This window comes from Hevea brasiliensis, chromosome 1 (assembly GCF_030052815.1).
Source record: "Hevea brasiliensis isolate MT/VB/25A 57/8 chromosome 1, ASM3005281v1, whole genome shotgun sequence".
NCBI lineage: Eukaryota > Viridiplantae > Streptophyta > Magnoliopsida > Malpighiales > Euphorbiaceae > Hevea > Hevea brasiliensis.
Genome location: NC_079493.1, coordinates 107818007 through 107836178, shown reverse-complemented (window position 1 = coordinate 107836178; position 18172 = coordinate 107818007). Strand labels below are relative to the sequence as shown.

Sequence of the window (18172 nt, the reverse complement as noted above, 5' to 3'; positions counted from 1 at the left end):
GTCTAAATGCTTGACTTGTCAGAAGGTGAAATTTGAACACCAGAGGCCGTCAGGGAAACTGCAAGAGCTCCATATCCCAGAATTGAAGTGGGAAATGATTACTATAGATTTTGTGACTGGGTTACCTCGTACCACGCGAGGATATGATTCGATATAGGTAATTATAGACCGTCTGACTAAATCAGCTCATTTCTTACCTGTGAAGACTATATATTCTGTCACACAATACACCCGACTCTATATTCGAGAAATTATCAGATTGCATGGAGTTCCTACTTCCATAATATCTGACAGAGGGCCCCAGTTCACTTCTTGGTTTTGGAGGAAGTTGCAGGAGGCACTTGGCACACAGTTGAACTTTAGTACCGCTTTCCACCCTCAGACAAACGGACAGTCCGAAAGGACAATCCAAACACTGGAAGACAGGCTTCGCATGAGTGTTTTGGATTTTGGAGGTCAATGGGATGATCAGCTACCTTTGGTGGAGTTTGCCTACAATAACAGTTATCATTCCAACATAGGGATGGCACCCTATGAGGCACTATATGGCAAAAAGTGTAGGTCTCCTCTGTGTTGGACAGAGATGGGAGAAGTAAAGGTACATAATGTAGACCTAGTGCAGTTCACTTCAAAGATAGTTCCTTTAATCAGGGAACGATTGAAAACAGCTTTCACCAGGCAGAAGAGTTATGCAGACTCCAGACGGAGGGATGTAGAGTTTGCGGTAGGCGACTATGTATTCCTGAAGTTTTCTCCGATGAAGGGAGTTATGAGATTTGGAAAGAAGGGCAAGTTGGCACCTCGGTATATTGGACCTTTTGAGGTTACTGATAGAGTTGGAGCAGTTGCCTACCAGTTGGAGCTACCACCTAACATTTCTCATGTTCATCCTGTATTTCACATCTCTATGCTCAGAAAATACATATCTGATCATTCTCATGTGCTACAGTCAGATGTAATAAATCTGAAAGAAAACCTGACGTTTGAGGAGCAACTAATAGTCATAGTGGACTACCAAGTGAGGCAGCTAAGATTAAAGCAGATCCCTATGGTTAAGGTTTTGTGGAGGAGTCAGTCAGTGGAAGAGTGCACTTGGGAATCAGAGCGAGACATACGTAGCAAGTACCCTTATCTATTAAATATGTAATTCTGTACTTTATTCTGCCTTGTGTAAAATTCGAGGACGAATTTTCTGTGAGGGGGTAAGAATGTAACACCTCTAATTTTTAAATTTATTATTTTTGGGTAAATATTGATATTTTATTTTAGTTAAATTTTGGGAAATTATTTGAGATTTTTCTGATTTTAGAAATCGGGTTTGATTTTCCGAAAATATAAAACTTTGATGATTTTTAAAAATTAATTTAAAGACCACGTGGCAAAACTAAAAATATATTTGGAGTCTACGAATTTTTCTGAGTTTTCTAGAAATTTTTTAAAATTTTTGAGCCTCGTTTTCGGTCCCAAGGTAGAGTAAAAATTTAAAATTTTGTATCCTGAATCGAACCAGTCAAATCGAACCGGATCGGATCGGACCGGTCGAATCGGACCGGCCCTTTTCTTTTTCTTCTTCTTTCTCCCCGCGCGTCCCAACCCTTCTTCCTTCCCCTCCCATTTTCTCTCTCCTCCCTCCTCCCTAGGCCGCGCTGCTGCCACCTAGCCTTCCCCAACTCGCTGGCGCACCGCCCCAGCGCCTCCCCACTGCCGGCCGATGCTCCAGGCGGCCGGAAAATGCCCGCGAAGACCTACCTGCGCGCACGCACTGTTTCAGCTTCCCGACCGAAATTTGGCCGATCCGGCCATTGATTGGGCCGGGTCTTGTGTCAAACACCATCTACACCTTGAGAGCTTTCCATAGACACTAAGAATACCAAAATCCATCGAGCGGTTTGTCCAATTTTTGTCCGGGAAGTTTTAGCCCATTTTGAATTTTGGGCTAGATTTCTCGCAAACCGTGAACCCCACGAGAAAACCAAGAGTACTAGAGCGCTCCACTCGTCGAGAGCTTTGCGGCAATATAAATTTTAAAATTTTTCGACACCGTTTTTCAGTGAGTCCCACCGAACTTCGTAGTGTTTTTTCGAGCATTAAATGAGCTTAGAAAGTTCCGTAAAAATTATATACTAACCCCCGTGTTGTGGGCTTCGTGTAGGTACCTTTAATTTGCGAAAATCTGACAGTTATCCAGGTCTATGAATTTCCGACCAGACAAACCGGCTACCGAAAAAGTCTCCGAATTGGATTGAGATGGCTACCCCACCATTGTCAGACGTCTCGAGCGCGTCCCCGGAGTCAGAATTGGCATAGGTAAACCCGAACCTTGCTTTTTCGTAATTTTCTAGGGCTTAAATGGGATTAAAAATCCATAAAATATTTGTGATAGCTCAGAAAATTATGATTCTTTTTACAATAGTCTAGTAATATTGCTAAGGATCGCGGGGTAAAGTTTTAGAATTTTTAGAGTTTATTTGGGTAGTTTTTGCAAAAAGGGTTAATTATAAGGACTAAACTGTAATTTTACATATTGTGATTGATGACTGTTTGGATGGGCCCAGGAGGGGCTGTGTGATATGATTGAGTTGTGAGTGTATGGTTGGTGGATATAGAAGTGTGTTTTAAACCCATTTGCAGATTGGGTAGGTCCTAGGTATAGGGGAGACTCTGCCGGATTTTCGGCACGAATTAGGACGTATTTGGTCTTTTCTTGGTTTGTATTGAGTCAATTGTATTAAAATTGTCAGGTGAACCGGGATAGCCTTCTTCCTCCGCCCAGCCGCCATAGTGACTGTTGTCAAGTCTGTGAGTAAAATATTAATTTTAATTGTAATTTTGATATTATTATATGTTCAAGCATGCCCATGCATCACTTATATGTATATGTCTATATAGTTAAACTCTAGGCACAGTTATGTTGCATTCACAATTGTTAAAGTGCAATGGATGTGTTTGTGGTAATTTGGAGCAGTGTGCGTGCGTTGGCGTGCGTGTGGTATAGTGTTGGATATGGACAGGAGGGGTAGACATAGCTTGAGATCTTCGCTGGGACCCGGTCCTTCGGGGTAGACATGGCTTGAGTTCTTCGCTGGGACCCTGATTTGGTTTATTAAGCGAAAGTTCGGCTTGAGTTCTTCTCTGGCACAGGTTAGATTAAAGAGAGCTGTATAGGGGATCAGCTCCCATATATTTTATGATTTGACATTACTGGGTGTGTGAGTGCTCCAAATTACCTTTTTGCTGTTATGATGTGAAAATATTACTGATATTACATTTCACTATACATGGTGCATTAGCTTTAGATAGTTATAGAGATTATAGTTAAAATTGATATTTTACTCTCTGAATCAAACGTTCACTCCTGTTCATTATTTTTCATGCTACAGGAGGATTTTTGTTGTGGTTAACCTGCTTTCTCCTTCGCAAGTTGTGTATTAATGTTTATGTAATTCTATTAACTCCTAGAATTTTCGCATGTGTTAGAAATATTTATTTGATTTGGGTCTGTAATATAATTATCATGTTAGACCTGTAAACTTATTATTATATGCATGGTTGATGGACTGGATGAGGGAGCTGAGCTCCCATTTATTTTTATGACATTTGAGTATGTGGAGGGTGAGCTGAGCTCCCCAGTTGATTATATATTATGTTTATAGGTCGGGTGAGTCAAAAACTCCCCGTTGAAAGGTCCACTTTATGGCCGGACTCTGTCCGGTTGAATTCTTGAAATTGGGCCCCAAATGGGTCTTAGAGTTGGGTTAAGGAATAGTTAGGCTTACTACCGGCCTTGGGGGCTTTAGGCTGGCCCAGGTCCTAGCGCCGGTCCGGCCCATAGGTTAGGTCGTGACATCTCACATCCTCTTTCATTTCATTTTTTTTTCACTATTTTTTTCTTATTTTCTGCGTTCTCTCTCTCTCTCTCTTTCTCTCTCTCATTGTTCTCTTCCCTTCAACCTAAAACACTATGCTCTCAAAATTTTTTCACCGTTGTCTCTCATAGTCTTGTTCTCTCTTTGCCTCTATGCAAGAAATTAAATTTCTAACATTGAATTGAAAAAAAAGGAAAATTCAACATTTGAGTACAAAACAATTTTTTTATTAATTTGTAATTATATCCGATTTTCTCCATGTTTTGCTTTTGATTTATTGGAAGAAAAAAAAAAAAAAAACCCTCCTATACTTTTCTTATTCTTATGAAATCAGTTTTTATGATCCAACCAGCAACACATAAGGATGATAATGAATCAAATATTTACAGTTATATTTGACTCAACTAAATTTTAATAGAATAAATTTAAATAATGTATAATTAAATTTAGAATAGGTTTAAATTTAAAAAATAATATCTAATGTGAATTAAAATTTTACATGTTAGATAATTATTATCTAAATTCATATATACAAATAACCAATTAAATATAAAAATATATATATTTTAATAATATTTATATTTTTATATATATTATATTTTAAATAAATAAAATTTAAATATTTTATAAAATTATCAAATTTTTAAAATATATAATATTAATTAAAATATCTAAAATTAAATATTATTTAAATAATAATAATTAAATTTAAGGTAAATTTAAATAATTAATTATAAATTTTAATTGTATTAAGAATGAATTTTAAATATTAATTAAATTTAAATTTAAATTTGGATGGAGTTATGGATGGAGTAATTTTCACGGTATCATCCCTAGCAGCGCACATCTCTATGTGTCTAATGATGGTGATTCCTCTTCTGGCGTAGTCAAGTCCATCTCCTTGTGAGGAAAAAAAAAAAAAAAATCTTCACTAGACATCATTAATAATCTTCATTAGTCATCATTAATAGTCAATGACAAGAAATGTGGGTATGCAATGACTTGGATTAATAAATGATGGAATGAAATAGTAAACAGAAAAAAAATCTAACACTATACCATAAAAATCGAATTAATAGAAGCAATTACTCCAAAACCAATTAAAGGCTAGAAGGAAAGTTTTGTCTTCCCCTTTATCTTTCTCATATAAAATCAATTTAATAATTATTAAATTAAATATTTATATTTAAATTTTTATATTTAAATTTTTATATTTATTATATATTTTTTAATTAATTTTATTTAAATCTTTATATAAATATTTAATCTATTAATTATTAAACTTATTCTCATATGACGTTAAGTTTATATTACATATCTCAATACTAAGCATACCAACAAGAGATTAAAAAAGCAATTAACTGGGGAATGTGAATTGAAAGCCATAGGAAATCAAATACAAGTGATTGAATTTGAACCAAACAATGCAGTCGAAGCTATTTTTTATAATTAAATAATTTTTCTTAATTTTTTTTATATAATTAGTTTCGATTGAAATTCGAACTAAGACTTAACAATTTTGGAGATAATTAAAATTTAACATATATAACTTGAAAAAGTGATAATATCTATTATCATATGTTGAAATTATTTTAACTATATAAACAACGGTATTTATTAACTATAATAGACATTTGAAGATATAACTTGATCTGGGTCGCACCCCGTTCTCAAACCCCAATCATCCACATATAAATGTGAAAGACATTGTGAATTTGGAGGTGCATGCAGTAGTAGTAATAATAGAGGAAGTATTCGCTTGTCAATGTCATTGTCTCTCTTGTTGTCTCTGAGAATAAAGCTGGGGCTGTATATAAAACATGCTAGAATTCTAACCGGCTTTTCTGAAAAGCTATGAAGCTTTGTTTGTTATAGGGTTCGCATGCTCTTGTACATGGATTTATGGTCTCTCATAAAAGGGAACTTTGGGCAACTTTGTGACTGTCTAGTATAAGCTTTTAAATGGATGTTATATGTGATTATTAGATTCCCAGCACTACATTTTATCTATGTTGAAGCAGCTTTTATCGTCAAAAATTTTGAACACTATCCAACATTGCTTGTGTCATTCGCTCGTATCTTTTCTTTTCTTCTTTAATTATTTTTTTTTGGTTGGCTTTTGATGATCAAGTCACCTATTATATATCATGGAAAAATGCATAGAAAGCACTTTGAATTTGTTTTCTTCCTTATGGCTTTTTCTTCATGAGCAATCATTTTCAAGAATCCTAACATGCTCCTATAGATATTCCTGTATCAGGGTGGCAAACGCAGGAGAATTGAGAAAGGTGGGTTTCAAAAATTTTGAAATAAGTACAAAAAACATATGTAATGTCAATTTGTTTTCATGGAAATAAATTTGGAAAGGAATGTGGACTACCTTAAAACTGTATATAGCTTGGGGAGTCTCCCTTGTTAGTGTTAAGAAATTTAGAGGTGTGTAATCATTGAGTTTGGTTTTAAACTGAACCAAATTAATTGAAAAATCAAAATCGAAAATTAAGGGAATAAAACTAGACTAAAGAATAGAATAAATTGAATCAAACCAAACTAAAAATTTTATGTTCAGATCAATTCATCTGTTCTCAATACAATGCAAGCAAGAGTTGAGATCTCAATCCAAACTAAACGCACATAGAAATGAAAATCAACATTTAAAAGACAAAATTAATAAACAAATCAACAAGTTTTCAATTGGCAACAAATAATCCATCAAAATCACCATTTATATTTTGTAATATTCACTGATACCAGGGATACCGTAGATAAATGACACATAGATAGCATCTGAGAGGGTATGGATATAGTGATGGGAATATGGGTGATTATTTGGGTTCAATGTATGTTGTTCAAGTGGTAAGGACTTTTGTCTGACCAAGTTAGATTGATAGAAGTGAGCTATATCTGCTCTACACGATAGCAAGTGTTAGAGAACCAAAGGGAAGTTGTTCCTAATGGCGCTTCAATGGTTAAGTTAGTAAAAAGTTGGAAAAGATAATGGACAACAAAGAGAATAAGAAAGCTGAGTATCTTAGTCCAAATGTTTTACCTTGATGCCATAAAACTTTATATACTGGTTGTTGGATCAATGGTGGAATGCCAAATGCTGATATAGGATACAGGCTAGGTAGTATTTAGCTTTAAAAGCGTGGGATGCAGAACTTGTCTACTGTGTCAAGAGCTTGCTATCATTGTAGCGGTAGTTATACTATCAGTGATGGTGATATTAATCGTGCTTCACGATATTTTATGGTGGCTTATTAATGGATTTGATAGGTTTTAATGATTTTTTATCATGGCTCATTATTGAGGAGTTACCTTAAGGGATCCACCTTAATAATATTTGGATAATCTTTGCGAGTGATCTGATAATCGATTGGTAAAATGGGCGAACTCCTTATGCGCTCGAGTCGTATACAGGCATGACATTTTACATATATGAAAGTGATAGTTACTGTAGGTCCATGTGTCATCAATCCATTGAGTGGATACTTTTATATGTATTATTTACTTATTTCTATGCACTGCATCACGATTCACAAAGAAAAGAGTTAAACTGAAAACAGAGAAGCAAAAACCAAAAAAAACGAAAAAGGGAAAAATCTAGAAGAAACTATGCTGTTTTACAAGAACCCAAAAGCTAGAACAATTCAGTGCCTAAATCAATCAAGAACTCAAAAAAACCCATAAGCCAAAATGAATCGATCTTTAATCAATCATTTAACAACCCCAAAGCCAAAAATCAACTCTGAAGGAATAAATCTCCACCCAAAATCATGAAACTAAGGGATTCGACAAAGAAGAGACAGGAAGTAAGCAATACTCAACGGTGAAGACAAACGCAATCACAAATGCATTCACAGAGTCCACAACTGCAACCGCACTCGATGGTAAAGACTGTTGAAAAGGTAATATAAAAAAAAAAAGTAATATATAAGTAGTTGAATTACGATACGTGTAAAGTAATTTAATTATTTATATAAATTTAAATTAAAATAAATTAATATGTAATTAATGCAACATTCTCTTTAAATTAAATAAAGAAAAAAGATAACCTTTTAACTTTTATTTTAAAATATTTCTTAGTAATTATCACTTTATCTTTTGTTATTTTTGCTTCATTCAGTTGAATCGCTTAAGCATTCACTTAGTATTTTAATTCTTATTTGATTTAGGTAGGCTAGTTAGATAAATTATACCATTCTTTAAATAAAAGGTAGCATCAAGAAGAGTCGTTCATAAAATTATAAAGTTTTGAGTTTGAATCTTAATTTAGATGATATAGAAACAATCATTTTCTGAACAGGTAACATGATAGCACTTTTTCTTTCATGGACCCTCTCTGTCATATTGTGAAGTTCGTCAATGAACCGACTCAGAATTTTGGAAGGTCCGACCAATTTTCCCTTTGTTGACCATTTTCTTATTCCAAGAGTCCCAAATCATTGTAATAAAAATTGATATCTCACAGGCAAAGCTGGAAATTCAAATATTCCATACATTCTTTTTTATTTAAATGAAATTCATACAACTTTCTAAGCTTAATAAGAGACAGACAGAGATCATAAAAAGGTGGAATATCAAATATGTATGTGTATGGCTGCATAATTGTCTCCATGAGGGGATCATCATCATGACTCAAGGGGGCTGTGACTTCAGAGGCCTTAGAGAGGAACTTTTATGTGTTAGCAATCTTTGTTTTTGCGGCCAAAATCAAGGGTGGTGAGTGCGGTTCATGGGGTGGTGGAGTGGAGGAGCTGCGGTGGTGACATTTTGATTGTTAGGCAGAGGTGGTGGACACTGGTAACATTTTGTGAAGAGACCAAATGTATCAATCTGGTGTATGAAGTTTATCATGCTCGCCCACCCACCAAATCCAAACCCAACAATCAGCACCCACACCACCACAAGCACATTTATCACGTACGTCCCTACCCATCTGCCCATGCACCTTGGTGGCTGCTCCACTGCATTCTGCATATCACAACCGTTCATCACACGTCAAACTACCATTAAACGGTTCAAAACAGAATTCCATCGAATTTGAAATTATGTTACTGTGTGTACAGGATCTAATCCCAAACCCATATCAAGAAAACACAATGTGTAAAAGCACAGCCCAGATACGGGGAATCACGTACGAGCTGATACTGTGCATTAACATTGCAGCAAGAATCTCGTCCCCTTTACTACCTACAGATTAACCAATAAGATTTCGCCACATATTTTTTAGTGATCAATTATTATCAGATAAAAGTCCGGGAATGATCTGCTAGACGGTAACCACACGCTGTCACCCTGCGTTTTCTTCTGTACACATTTTTCTTTATTAATAACCTAATTAATGAATTGTAATTCCTTTGTTCCTCTTCAGTCAAACTTTGACTTGTCCGACAATATTAAACGTGGCATTTCTTTTTCATTAGTTAATTAATTAATTAGTAATATCATACGTGTAAAGAATAGAGGGTAGGTACCTCTCTTGCAGCGGCTGATTTGAAGGTGAAGATATGGGCCAGCGCAGGGATGATGTAGACAGTGAAGCTAACAAGGAGAGATCCGACGGTGGAATTGATGGGTCCAAAGAATGGGAAGATGATAGCCAGAAACCAAATAGGAATGACCACAGGCAATCTGACTGCAGCTCTTTTACACAAGCTCTTGCATTCGTGCAACCCAATAGCTTTCTCCCACACAAAGTATAAAGGGGTGCATGCAAACCCAAATGTTATAAACTGCACCCAATAAAATCTCTAAATTAATTCATTAATTACAACTATAATAGCTAATTATAATACCAAAGATCATTATTTAGAAGGAATGCATGCCTGGTGGATGAGCATTAAAATGACAGCCATGTCTCTGAAGGGTGATCTTGGGAGGAGAGAAAAAGCATTGGAGTGATTAAGAAGCATGTCTCCAAAGGCCCAATATACTGCTGCTGCTGAGGGAAGCGTCAGGGTCAGCACATACAGTGTTGCCAGTAAGTATATGGCTTTGAATTTCTGAGGCTTCCACATTGCGTGCATGATTTCTCTGTTTCATCATAGTTCAGTTGCAATTAATAATCACTTTAATTAATTACACTAATTACTTAACCACAATCAGAGTTTCTTGTGTTGAAGGAAAATATCATAAAATTTCCTGCCCTTTTTTATAATAATGCGCAACAGATTACCAAGATTTTTTTTTTCCTTTTTTCATTGATCATGGACAATGGAAAAGTAAAGAAAAAGAGAACATGAAAACTAACGAGGAATCAGTGATAAGCTGGACCCCTATTGGTCTCTTCTCATGATAAAAGCAAAAAGCAAGAAATGGAAAGATGATCGGCAATTTCTACATTGAAAAGGGTTCACACGGAAACAAAGACTTTTTGCCTCCCACGCCTAAAGAAGGGCAATTTAGAATTTTTATTAAAAAAAAAATAAATCAATAAATGTAGTTCAACGGTCTACAGCCGTCTTTAAAACTATAATAATATAAAATTTCAAATTTAATACTAATTATAAAAAATAATAATAATTTTTATTAAATATGGCTACTATGAAAATATCTTATATAAAAATAATTTTAATTAAAAATTATTATATTAAATATTTATATTTAGATTCATCTATTAGGTAGCCTATTTAATTTTAGGGTTCAAGGGAAGGACAGATTTGTAAATAACGTAAAAGACACGAATTATAAATACAAGCTTGTCTTACACAGTAACAGCATGTCCCCCAAATGTGTAGAGAATGTTTGTGGCCCCAGTGAAGTATAGCACCATCTTTGTTGGACCCGAATGCTTCACTCCCTCCACCTACAAATCCATTCATCATCCAATACATTAATCTTTTGTTAGTATTTAATTAGACCCAATCTGACCTAACCTAGAAAAACACTGCTGTACATTGCTTAAAATAATGGTCTATTACTTAAATATAAAATAAGGGTTTAAGGACAAGTTAGAGCTGTGGACAAGAAATGAGACAAGCGGGATTTGGTTTGACAGGATAGAGGGCACGCCCAACATGCAGGGGACAGATTGTCCTTAAGAGATGGGGAGACGTGTCAAGGGTCTATTGCATGGAAAATCCATGCACCCTGAAATTTAAGTGAAGATAAATTTACCTGGCCATGGAGGAGAGAGGCAATGGTGAGGTACCACGCAGTGTAAGTGGTCATAAGAAGGCCAAGAAATGACCAGATTCTGTAATTGTGAAATGAAGGAATAAACACTGTGGTGGCGCAACAAGCCCCAAAGATGTAAGTCCAAGTTCTCTTGTCCAGATTGTCGTTTATGTAATATATGTTGCTGCATTATGTAAATATTAAATTAGAGAAACAAATAAATATACAATATATACAAGTAGCAGCAGAACATGGTCAGGCTTGTGATTCTTTTTCTTTAGCATATTTTCATGGAGGATAGATTCATAGCAAGAGTCAAATACGTGGGTAGGTACCTTGCACAAGCTATGAGTTGAATGACAGATCCAAACAGAAGAAAAGTGCAGTTAAATGCCAAACCCACATTCCTCCAGTGTTTTCCTAGGAGCCCATCAAGAACTTCAAACCACTATTTGATCCATTGAGGTAAAAAAAATTTAAAAGAAGGGAAACCCATGTTAGGAAATGAATTAATGCAAGAAGGAAAACAACAAATTAAAGAGAAAGTTTGTCTTTGTTGTAATGAATTAAGGAAAAAAAAAACCTGGATGACATGGTTCCTGAAATCAACTTTTTCTCTTTCTTTTCTGGTTCTGTATTCTACGTAAAGTATGCTAATGAGATAAGCCGTCCAGCTACCCAACAGCCCATAGAAGAGCTGAAAGAGTATGCCGGATAGCATTCCTAGCTGGGAAAACGAGTATGGCAAAGTAAGCAATACTTGAGCCACCTGAAAACAATGCACACGAGCCAACCATATATAGTAAATGATACCCTGCGATAATTTTGCTGTTGAAGAAACATTTGTATACATGAAAAGAAAGAAAGAAAGAAAAATATTCTATAAACCTGATTGGAGGCACAGCTAAACCAAGCGTCGTAAGCAGAACCACCATGCCACAAAAACTTAGATAGTCTCGTCTTCATGTTCTTAGACTTCCCTTGAGTTTCCATCTCCACATAATTCCCTACAATCACAGTCTCCACCACCTTATCAGCTGCCATCTCTTTCTCTCTCTCTCTCCTGAGAGTTACTCTCACTTTCTTCTTTTACTATACAATGGTGACTTTATATATAAAGGGTGCGTGATTCTTTTCTCCGGATGCAATTTAAAGAAGGTTTTGAGATTGGAAAAGGAAGTGAAGAGAAGGATATAGATACAGAGATATATATAAGACAGGAGGAGGTCTATAAGGGGTGGGAAAGGCTGTGCTTGAAAGGTATTTTAGATAAGCGGTTTTGGGAAGCGAGTAAATCCGCTTATGGGAGATTAATAGAAATTAAAAAAAAAAAGTATTGTGGTTTTTGAGGAAATATCATGGGTTGTCGAGCCCTTTTTAGGTTTTTGAAATTAAGATTCTTGTTGTTTAGCTCATAAATTAAAATAGAGTTAATCGCTTTTCTTTAAAGCTAATTATTCGGAGAGCGTGAGTGGCTTCTACGCACGAGCGGCTCTCCCCGCTTTCCGAGCTGATTGTTACCATTTTTAATATGCCTAATTTGTCCTTGATCTTTCTCCATATTTGTTAGTATGCCATTCAGATATATATTGAGATTTAAATATATAAATTTTATGCCTTAAATTTATTGTTAATCAAGTCTAAAAATAAGAATTTCCCTTTCCGAAAACACCTTCATTTCACTAATTCTCTGCACAAATTGATTAATACTATCGTGAATCAATTAAGTTACCTAAAACCGAAAAAAAAAACTATTATTAAGTCGAGAAATTAAAAAAAACTATTAAGGCATCATAAGTGAGGCTAACAATTCGATTGAATTCCTAGTCGGAAAATTCTTATCTATCATAGATTTAAGACACAAATGAGTCTCATTTATTTAATAGATGGTTTTCACTATTCTTGAGTTTATGATAAATCAGATTTAGACAAAAAAAAAAAATTCTTACAAAAAACCCTATACATGACTAACGTCTTCTACTATTCTTGAGTTTATGATAAACTAAATTTAAACAAAAAAAATCATTCCGAGAAAGAAAATGCAAGACCAGATAATCTCTAAGTCGAATTACAGACACCATATCCAACTTTTCATGCAAATTACCTTTAATACACGTAGAGTGAGGATCCATGAACCCCTAGTCAATGAGAGTAGCAGATGAATATCATGCTCGAAATAGATGCAAGCCTACATAATTGGATGACTTCCCTTTCCTTTTGTGAGGATGAATTAAGCATTAAAATCTCTGACAAGGACCATGAATTAGTAATTCGACTACATAACCCACTCAAAGAACGCCATTACGTAGACCATTTACTAGCAATAGCATGGCCATAAACTGCAGTAAACTTCATCAATAAACCACCATCTTGAAATGTATCCATATGAAAAAACTGACGATGGTTTTCTTTAATCACAATAAACCAATATCAATCCTTTCTCCAAATAATCTAAATACCATCTGAGAATACAATAGCTTCAACTCTATTTGAGCACAAAAACCCTATCCTCTTAGTCATTGAATTTGCATGAGTTCCACTGATCCTAGGTTCCAACAAAACTACCATAGTTGGTGTTTTTGCACATATAATTTCAACACTTTAATAACTCCTTACTAATAGTCCTTTTGAGAACTTACTACCTCTATAACTCACAATAAAAGATTAAACAGAACGGACCGTATTATCAAACTTTATTGATAGAATATCATTATAACCCACATCTGAAGATCCAAAAACTCCAACTAAAAGAAATCAACAATTCACATTGTATTTTTAATTATCAAAGAGTTTATTCAAATATGGTGTAAAAAAATAAATAAAACCCATTAAGAGGGAGAAAATAAGACCTAATAATGGGGAGAACCAGATTTCAATATTAAAGTAAACCTCATATCTATTCCTAACAGAAAAAAATTTGAAGAGGAAAACTCAAATTTGTTTCAGATAGATACAAATTTGAGAGTTCGTTGGAGAAAAAAAATTAACAAAAAATAATAAAACAAATAAAGATAAATAAAGAAAATCCATTTAAGGATAGTCATTAGTGAGAAACTCACTGATAACCTCCCAAGGAAGAGATATAAAAGAGGAAAGAAAAAGAGCAGAGGAAAGCAAGAGAAAAGTTGTCTAAAGAAAGTATATTTTAGCAGAATTCTTTCAGTAGAAAGTATATTTTAGCAGAATTCTTTCAGTAAATATATTTTGGTACTTCATTTAGTGAATATTTAATATTATAATTGATTTAACATATTAAAATTTTAACTAATTATTTTATTAAAATTTTATTTAATTATATTTTATTACATTTAATTGCACCCTATTAAATTGGCCCTTGATATATTAATTTCGGAGTGATTAAAACAGGAAGCCTAACTTCTTAAACTCATGAGAATTATGTTGTAATTATTAATTAAGCTCCACAATTTTTATTTTCAAATTTCAATACGCACACGTTAGAAAGCCAACGAAATATATAATGCTTAATTTGCATTGGAGGCAATAAAACATGAGTGATATTTTTTTTTAATTTGTTATTATAATAAAGTGAATTTTCATATATTATATTAAATTATATCTATCCACTTTTTTTATAATTTAATTAAAGGCAAATGTACACATGAAGTTTAAGGAATTTATAATTAAGTAAAAGAAAATAGCAACTTTTAATATGTACTTGATACACTAAAAAATAATTCGTCTCTACTCACATAAATTCAATTTATTCATAAATTATAGAGATGAAATTTACACGACTGTGAATAATGATGCATATGATCGAGAGTATACAATAATTTAAAAAAATTATTTAGTTTATAATTTTAACCCTAATTAATAAAGTGAGGAAATATAAACTCACAAGCCAACTAGATAAACCATACAAAAACCAAAAATTTAAATGGTACATATACAGGGGAAAGAAAATAAAAATGAAGATAATTAAGCAGGGAATTGAAGAAGTGAAAGAAATTATAACAAAGTAGACTGCATGATTGCAGCCAAAGGGGCGTGGTCGCTTTACAAGAAGAAGAAAGCTGCTTTTATCACATGGCCATAGAGACTCTCCCTCCATGCCCAAACCCCAAAATTCCTTGTTCACATGTACCTATACATGTTTACCCATTTAATTATTTGTGCACCATATTGCATATATAAGACAAAAATATATACCATCTTCTTTGTAAAAGTCCTATTCTGTACTTCATGTAAATTTTTTGGCCTTCAGCTTCTCCATCTTTAGGGTTCTCTTTATTAGCTCATCGTAAGGTGAAGGATGTCTACATCTTTTTTTCTTTTAATTTTTTATAATTTATTTTAATTAAAATTCGAATTTGAGATATTATAATTTTAAAGAAGACTTCAATATCATTAAATTAAAAAGTAAGTAAATCAATGAATCAGCTTTAACTCAATAGTAAAGGGTCAATTTTCAAACTTTAATTCAAAATAACTTAAACTCAAACTAATCTCACCAGTTTGCCATCTAACATGATGGAGCAATGGCTGAGAAAAAAATGTAGAAGTGATAAAACAGTGTGAAGTCAACTGCAGTTGAAGAAGTGTGAAAGTGAAACAACAGTGTGAAGTGAAACACTTGAAAAAAGGTGTAAAAGTGATAAAACAATGTGAACAGAACTACACTACTTTCTCTGGTAAGTGAAAGTAATTTTGTTACACTACACGATAGAGAAATCAAAAAAATAATTGAATCAGTGATATTAAAATCGTCTGTTTTGAATTTGACTCCCAATCAGCGCCAAATTCAATGTTCAAATTCTGAATTTCCAACCCTACAAGCTTTTCTTCTGCTAAGTGTCTGGGATTTTCTTAACCATATAGCTCCTTCTTTTTGAATTTTGAACAAGTGACCTAAGAGATTATTGATTTTCATCTCATGATTATAGAGCATAATGATTTTGTCTTTGTATAAATTAGAAAAAAAAAAACCCATGTGCCAATTGTTGATATTATTATTAAAGAAAAAACAAAAAACACAACTCAGGTGTTAAAGAAAGCTTTGTTTTTATGTAATGCAACATATTAATGGGTTTTGTTGGGCATATGCATACCTACCCATTGTTAGGTCATGCTTTCCAGTCTCAGAAGGGACCAGAAACATTCCCTGTTACTTGTGTCTCCTTTTGACTCTGTCTCTAGTGTATATGCAAACACCATAATTTTGCTGCATATGCTTCTTCCCATACCATAATCTTTGTTTTTGATGGTTGATTGGAACATTTGGGTACTAATTACTCAGTGTGTTTGCCTCCAAATTATATTTTCACTGTCAGTTAACTGCTACTGGAAGAGGGTTCTCATTAGTTTGATCTCTCGCACTATCACTAGTGTTGGAGTCATTTCCAAGGCTCATTATGTAGCTAGCTAGCATGAGAATTTACTCTGCTCTATTGGTAATTTTATAACCTATAAGCTATGTACTTTGGTTCATACTTTGCCCACAAGTTTGCTTCAAGACTTCACCAAAAAAACAAACTCAGGCATATACTTATTTTAATAATAATAATAATAATTGATATTGTATGATATCTAAAGTAGTTGTTTAATTTATACTTTCTCGCATGATAATTTGTGGAACCTACCAAATCAACCAAAACATTATTTTCATGCGAAATAATTAGTTTCTTCTCATAAGCTGCAATGAAGGCTCTCACAAACAGATAGATTGTGCACTTGAGATAGACACAGAGAGAGAAGAAGAGAGAGATGGGCTATGATCTTTAATCATGGGAAACTAACATTGATGAATGTAGACAAGGCATGCTAATTGTGCTTATCTTTGTCTTAATTAGAACTCTATATATATGGAGTCTCTATAATGGGGCACCCATTAGACAACAAGTGTATAATTGGGTTGTTCTTTATTATTACAGTTTTTTTTGTTAAGAAATAATAAAACTTTTTGTTGGCAGTAAGTGGGATAGCTCAAAATTCTCAGTCCATAACGTTTAAAATGTTATATTATAAGGGATTAGAATTACGCCTTTACTAACAATTTAAATTTTTAGCACAGAAATAAACTTTCCATCTTACAGTATCAAAATGCAATTACCGAATCCAACCCATCCATATATGATGAACACCAAAACAATTAATTAGCTAACTAACCATAATCAAGAATTGAATTAGCATGTTAAGATTTTTTAGCACGCCATGCCTGCTAAAAGGTAATTGATCAATCACAACTGTGATTTGATCATGCTAAAGTAACTTATGATCATGAACATTAATCATTCTCAAGCTATCTTTCAAAATTTGCATCATGTTAAAAACTATATATTGGCGATTACGATTTTGTTCCTCTTCAATCATATGCGACTACTTTATAAATGTATAATTTTTTTTTCTTTTAACTATCATATTAAATTTGTTTTTCCAATCCAATTAAAATGACATAACTCACTTATATGAAACTTTTTTTCCTTTTCAAAAAGTGCATTTTTATAGCATCTAATTCCAAATTAAACCCTTAAAAGGTTAGTCACTTAAGAATTGGGTTGTTAATTTTTTAGGGTGTTTTTTCAACTACGATGATAACAGAGTAATTGATTTAACCAAACCCTAAAAGATAGTATATAATCGGGTTTGAATGAATTCAAATTTGAGAAATAATATTCATATGGGGTTCAAGTTTTATAAATTGAGTATTCATTACTCGAACTCGTTCATATAAATAATTAATTAAATATAAAATATATATTTTTATAATATTTATAAATATATTTATATTATAATTTAAATAAATAAAATTTAAATATTTTACAAAATTATTAAATTTTAAAATATAAATTATTAATAAAATTATATATTTTATATAAATTATTAATTAAAATATATTAGATATTAACGGGTTCGATTAATTTAAATAAATTTTAATTATATTGAAAATAATAACAAGGTTGCTACCTAATTCCTACGTAAGCTCTTTTAAGTGAAATTTAATTATAAATTTAGAGAGATTTGGTTTGGATTTTATTAACATATAGTTTATCTTTAGCAATGATTAAGGGTCCCCTACTGGATCAAGCTTTAGCTTTCATATATTCTTTCATGATGATCAAATTTTATTGGATCTTATTTTTTTCAGAAGAAGAGACTAGAGAGGCACCTTTGCTTTTAATGTACTAAAAAGAGATATGGGCTTGGAAAACTGCATTGACTTGGGACAA

At 33.2% G+C, this 18172-nt stretch overlaps 1 protein-coding gene across 1 annotated transcript; it reads right to left on the bottom strand.

Annotated features, from left to right (window-relative positions):
- Positions 1–8344: 8344 nt before the first annotated feature.
- Positions 8345–12183, bottom strand: LOC110647842 (auxin transporter-like protein 5). Its single transcript, XM_058146673.1, has 8 exons — positions 11874–12183; positions 11569–11754; positions 11321–11433; positions 10986–11169; positions 10577–10674; positions 9695–9902; positions 9344–9601; positions 8345–8840 (listed from the first exon to the last, which is right to left on the bottom strand). The coding sequence occupies exons 1-8, from the start codon at positions 12027–12029 to the stop codon at positions 8580–8582; spliced, it is 1464 nt and encodes a 487-aa protein (XP_058002656.1). The 5' UTR covers positions 12030–12183; the 3' UTR covers positions 8345–8579.
- Positions 12184–18172: the final 5989 nt, after the last annotated feature.

What these genes read in the sequence shown, in the direction of transcription:
- LOC110647842 (XM_058146673.1), bottom strand. Translation starts at nt 12,029, where the DNA reads ATGGCAGCTGATAAGGTGGTGGAGACTGTGATTGTAGGGAATTATGTG. An exon ending in CAACTCATAGCTTGTGCAAG is followed by an intron (nt 11,170 to 11,320) that starts GTACCTACCCAC and finishes TACATAATGCAG; the next exon opens with CAACATATATTACATAAACG. An exon ending in AATCAGCCGCTGCAAGAGAG is followed by an intron (nt 8,841 to 9,343) that starts GTACCTACCCTC and finishes TGTGATATGCAG; the next exon opens with AATGCAGTGGAGCAGCCACC.